General features: G+C 53.0%; 1 protein-coding gene across 5 annotated transcripts; it reads left to right on the top strand.

Moving 5' to 3' along the window:
- Positions 1-449: 449 nt before the first annotated feature.
- LOC122381210 (protein wntless-like) lies at positions 450-5,428 on the top strand. 5 transcript variants are annotated; one of them, XM_043365122.1, is made up of 2 exons: positions 450-623; positions 2,608-5,428. In XM_043365122.1, the coding sequence occupies exon 2, from the start codon at positions 2,641-2,643 to the stop codon at positions 4,294-4,296; it is 1,656 nt and encodes a 551-aa protein (XP_043221057.1). In that variant the 5' UTR covers positions 450-623; positions 2,608-2,640; the 3' UTR covers positions 4,297-5,428. The 5 variants fall into 5 exon arrangements, with proteins under 5 accessions (XP_043221057.1, XP_043221058.1, XP_043221061.1 ...); XM_043365123.1 differs by lacking the exon at positions 450-623 and adding an exon at positions 859-877; XM_043365126.1 differs by lacking the exon at positions 450-623 and adding an exon at positions 878-1,076.
- The last annotated feature ends 29 nt before the right edge of the window (positions 5,429-5,457 follow it).

The following is a 5,457-nucleotide window of genomic DNA, read 5'->3' as shown; positions in this document are numbered from 1 at the left end:
CATTTTCTTTATTCATGAAATTCACTATCAGCTCCGTTTGAAATACGCGTTGTATGTACGACCCTCCAAGGCCCAACCACGACCCTTCAAGTGGGTGGTCACTGGTCGCCAACATCATGACACCGATCGATCTTTCATGCATTCGTCAATATGTTGTAAAAGAAAAAACATTGGCGGACTGTCCGCACGAAGTCTCACTCATTTCTAATGAACCATTTTACCCGAGTGTTTGCGCAATTCAAAGTTTCCACTGCCTCCAAATGCACAGACAGTTAGCAGTGCATTCGATTTGACCATGTGACTGAATTACCTGGCGGTAGGAAAAGCTGCATGCGAGGCTGGTATTCGCCGAATGCGCTCCCTCTAACAAGCTTATGGGATGAGACCCTGCCTTCCACCATGGGCCATTTTGTTGGCCCTGGTCCTTCCTCGGAAGCCCATTCAGAGTTGACCTCGCTCGAACTTTGGCGATCGTCGCCAGTCGGTGCGACGGGATTCACACAGATCCCTTCAAACGATACGCCGAAGAGTTCAGCTTTATCTGTGCTTACACGTAATCAGCTAGCTCTCATATTCAACGATCGACTATTCTCTTTACAGTGTTACAAGTTACAGCATAATAGGTAGGTTTTGCACAGTGTATAAATATATAAATAGGTTTTTGTTCCAGGAACGACGTCATTTTGAAATAAACAGTTTGCAGCATTTTAGGTACCTTTGTTAGATTATTTTGATACATTTATGGCGCGTTAGTTTCGAAAAGGCACAGAGCGGAGGGGTGTTCACGGGCACCGCACACTGCTGCGTGCGCTGTGTGCGGTGCGTCCAGCAGGCGTGGGGGTAGGGGATGGGTAGGCGGTTCTGACGTCACGGCTGCGTGCGGTGGACGGTCCGCTGTGGCCAGTCCCGACCGGCCACAGCGATCGCTGTGTGCGGTGACGGAAGGCTGACGTAGGGACGCAGTGGGCGGAGCTTGGAGGCTGTGTGCGGTCCGACCGCACACAGGGGCCCGTGAACAGCCCTCGGATTTTGCATGGACAGTAATCACAAAGTAGATTTTCGTGTGGATGTAGCTGGTATGTAGTAATTTACTTATGATTGATAATTATGTTATTTCCAAGTATTCAGCAGTTGATATAATGCATGGCTACTATTTTGAGATATTAATGTTGCCATGAATAAGGGTGTTCCTTCCAGACGTTCCTAAGCTCGGGTGGATGTCCTCATTCAAAGCTTCCCTTTGTGCACTGCTTACCTACTATTTCCAATTCAGACCTTTTGCATTGCTGTCTTGTTTAACACTTTATCTCTCATTTTTCTGCCTGACCTAGCCATTGCCCGTATCAGTGTTTTGCCTGCTGTAGGAACCAGAATGGATGTTCGTAGTCGAGCGTCTGTTGGACCCCTCTTGTTGTTCGGCTCCTGATGGAGCTAGAGCTTCGCAGAAAAAAAGAGTGTGCTGCCTGTGATTAGAGCAACCTGATGACACCCAATTTGAAGGTCCAAGGTCATTGATTGACCTTCCAGGTCAAGTCAATGACCCAAAAGTCTGTAAAATCTGGACCTGTTGTATTGTAGTAAAGTGAGGTCGTTATAGGCAGGGATGCGGAGCCGGAGCCGGAGTCGGAGCCGGAGCCGCAGGAGCCGGCATATTTTGCCCGGAGCCGGAGCCGGAGCCGGAGCCGTGAAACAATATAGCCCGGAGCCGGAGCCGGAGCCGGAGCCGGAGCCGCCAAAAAAGGGGGCGACTCCGGCTCCTTTTTATTTTTTGAAGAGGAAAAAAAATAATTGACCTAGTTCGGTTTGACAGTACAAGGCAGTAAAACATATGGTACTTTACTTACGTCATGGGCCATCAAGTGAATGAAAAAAGCCGAATATCCCCAGTATCCCACAGTACGCATTACGCAATCAACTTCTTGTCTGCTCCTCCCCCCCCCCCCCACGTCTACTGCATGCCCAGAACATGAGGACCGGTCATCAGGTGACGGCCATTGTTTTCAAGCCAGTGCAGTGGACTGCGACTCCCAGCACCGTCTCTTCCCCTCCCCCCCCCCCACCACCCCCCACCCCCACTCCCACCCCCCAATGCAGCCGAGACTGGTGTCAGCTTACGATGGTTCAGTGAACTCCAATTCGCGGCGACTGCGTTTCCAATGCCATCGCTTCCTAGTCCTTTGTTCTGCCAGTTCTCTCCGAGGTGCGTTTGCGCGGGGTTGCGGTGAGCCGGTCATGGCAAAGAGTAACGCGTATAACCAATCCCATTTTTCTTCCACCCGTATCTAACTGATTGCATAGAGGATGTACTGAGTCGGAGCCGGAGCCGCCGGAGCCGGAGCCGCCGGAGCCGTACCATTTTACTCGGAGCCGGAGCCGGAGCCGGAGCCGCCACAACATTTCACCCGGAGCCGGAGCCGGAGCCGGAGCCGATTTTTTTCTCCGGAGCCGGAGCCGGAGCCGGAGCCGTCTGAAATTTCCACGGCTCCGCATCCCTGGTTATAGGTATAATGTAATGTGCATTGTGCACCGTGTAAGTGCACACATTGCTTGACCTTCAGCTGCTATTTTGCTGATTCTAGTAACACATTTGTTTTCCCTTCCTTTCAGCATTTGACCCGATACATCTGTTGGGCAGCGGCCATGGCCGGCGCTGTGATAGAGAATCTGAGCGGCCGCAAGCTGGCCTGTCTGTGCTCGGTACTGCTGGTGGCATTGTTGGTCTGCTTCCTGCTGGGCGGTCTGGTGGCCCCTGAGCCGAGCAGTTCGCAAAACATCCTTGGGACCATATGTCTGGACCACGAGCGTGAGCCAGACCGATGGTTCCAGGTGTGGAGCGTCATCGGCAGTGAAAAGATGTGCGACAAGGCGGACAAAGTGGACGACCTGATGGACACTGGCATTTCATCTGAACAGGTGGTGTTCGCCTTCCAGATGCCTCTGCGCAGAGGTGCCGTGCTGGACTTTACCCGCTGGCAGCAAAATCTGATCGGTGTACTTCAGCTGGACATTGACCATGACTCGCAATATGAGATGGTGCCCAACGCCACGTTGGCGCTGGACGTGCGACTCGGCTACAAGAACAAAGAAGACAAGACAGAGGACTGGACGCTGCTGGCCGCCTCAGTTGAGGAGCGCCATCTCATCTGCGACTTGGACTCTGAGCAGAGCTACCGCTATAACTGCGACCTGATTCCACTGTTCGAGCTGGGCTCGCTCCACCACGACTATTATTTGCTTAACTTGCGTCTGCCGCCGAACATGGAGAACCAGCGCAATGTCGGCATCGGCAAGCTCGTCGACATCAACCTGGTGGCCATCTTCCAGAACGGCGGCTTCACCAAGGTGTGGGTGTCGCTGAAGACCATCTTCTTCCCGCTGGTGGTGGTGCTGCTCGTCTGGTTCTGGCGGCGCGTGCAGGCGCTCCAGCGCGAGCCGGCTCTCATCGAATGCATGCTGTTCTCGCTCGGCATCTGCCTGAGCGTGCTGAACCTGCCGCTCGAGTTCCTGACTCTGCGCTTCGACATGCCGTACATGCTGCTGATCACGGACATTCGCCAGGGCGTCTTTTACGCGGTTCTGCTGTCGTTTTGGCTGGTGTTCGCCGGCGAACACCTCATGGTTTCGGAGGATTGTGACCGCAACCGGCTGGCCGCTTACTGGAAGCACCTGTCTGCGGTTGCCTGCGGCTGTATCTCGCTCTTTATTTTCGACATGTGCGAGCGCGGCGTGCAGCTGACAAACCCGTTCTACTCCATCTGGGGCACGCGCGTCGGCACAAACCTGGCTCTGAGCTTCATCATCATGGCGGGCGTGTCGGCCAGCCTTTACTTCTGCTTCCTCTCCTGGATGATCTGGCGCGTCTTCTGCAACATCAACGTGAAGCGGCACTCACTGCCGGCCATGTCGTCGGTCCGCCGTCTGCACTACGAGGGCATCATCTACCGGTTCAAGTTTCTGATGCTGGCCACGCTGACCTGCGCCGCCATGACCGTGATCGGATTTATCCTGGGCCAAGTAGCCGAAGGCCAGTGGAAGTGGGACGACGAGATCTCGCTCAACTACACGTCTGCGATCCTGACGGGGGTGTACGGCATGTGGAACGTCTACACGATGGCCGTCATCTGCCTGTACGCGCCGTCGCACAAGCGCTGGCCGACGGCGGCGGCTGCCGGCGGCGTGGCGCAGCTCGACAGCCAGTCGGAGGAAATCGAGTTCTCGCGTCTGGCCCCGGCCAACGACGAGCCCAGCGACCTCACCTCGCTCACCCAGTTCGTGCGCAAGGCGGCCACCGACTAGCGGCCCCCTGCCCGGCTGTGGCACGCCGCTGAGCTGGCGCGCCATGAGCACCTCTGTCCCGCCATGCTGTCTGGCTGACACGGTGCGTTGTCTATGGCTTTAGCCGAGGAAGGCAGCTTTGCTCCAACGTTCTTGATTTGTATGTCCCCGTATATGATAATGATGGATCTTGCCATCACACTCCGAAAGGTCCGGCCACAGATGTTGCCCATTGCATGCAATCTCACATTATAACATTAGAACTGGCAGCCGTTAAACAACTTTGTTATCTCAATAATTTCACCAGAATCTCGCTAAGACAATAATAGCTAAGAAGTGCAAATGGTACATTTTTCAAGGCAAGGATCGCTACTTATCGGTTTATGACGTCGATTTATGTGTAGATAGTGATTTTTCACATTAATTGTATCCTGTGTCTCAGTTCATCAATGGTCTGCAAGATTGGGCATTGTTAATTGCAGTTTTCTCTTTGCTTGCCTTTCATTTATGACTAGCTCGCCGGGAGGAACAAGGAGGCAGCAATGACGTCCCAGACCATTTTTCCAGCTGTGTTCTGCCCATCCACTGTGTGTTGAACTGGTGTCAAATCCGCGACGGAGCCCCTTTACCAACGTCGTTCATCGATCTCCTCATTGTCTGTGTTGCATGTGCGTTGGCACTCATGCCTTCGTCTGTAGATGCTTTTCCTTGCCGTCACATTTTTATTAATGTTTTCTAAGAGCTGTTATTGAAAGATCATCGTGTCCTGTGTTACTGTTGATTCGGAGTTTGCTAGAAATGCTACACATAGCGCGTGTTAGCTAGTGCCAAATATCTGTTCAAAGCTGTGTGTACGTCTTGCCAGCAGGACACAAGCTGTGTATTTGTGGAATCTCCCATCTGATGCTGGGTAGCGGTCGTGGCCACGGCAGACCCGTGCCAGAAACGCCAGCGGCACAGCTGTATCTTACATTTTGGTATCGCGCTGTTTTGCGTCGGTAGTCTCTGAATCGCTGTTCAGTAATTGTGCGTCGCTGTGCGCTTTAGCTCGTATCGTCTAAGCATCTTCGATGTATAATTGTGATGTTTGGTGTACTTTTGCTTCTTGTACCACCTCGATGGGCAGTTTTTCAATAAACTTTGTATCGTTTAACTCTACCATCCGTTAAGGAACAGCGATTG

This window comes from Amphibalanus amphitrite, unplaced genomic scaffold (genome assembly GCF_019059575.1).
Source record: "Amphibalanus amphitrite isolate SeventyFive unplaced genomic scaffold, NRLGWU_Aamphi_draft 000116F_arrow, whole genome shotgun sequence".
Lineage (NCBI taxonomy): Eukaryota > Metazoa > Arthropoda > Thecostraca > Balanomorpha > Balanidae > Amphibalanus > Amphibalanus amphitrite.
The sequence above is the reverse complement of the archived record's forward strand: the minus strand, read 5'-3'. Positions and strand labels throughout refer to the sequence as shown.

Coding starts and splice junctions, on each gene's coding strand:
- LOC122381210 (XM_043365122.1), top strand. CDS start 2,641: ATGGCCGGCGCTGTGATAGAGAATCTGAGCGGCCGCAAGCTGGCCTGT.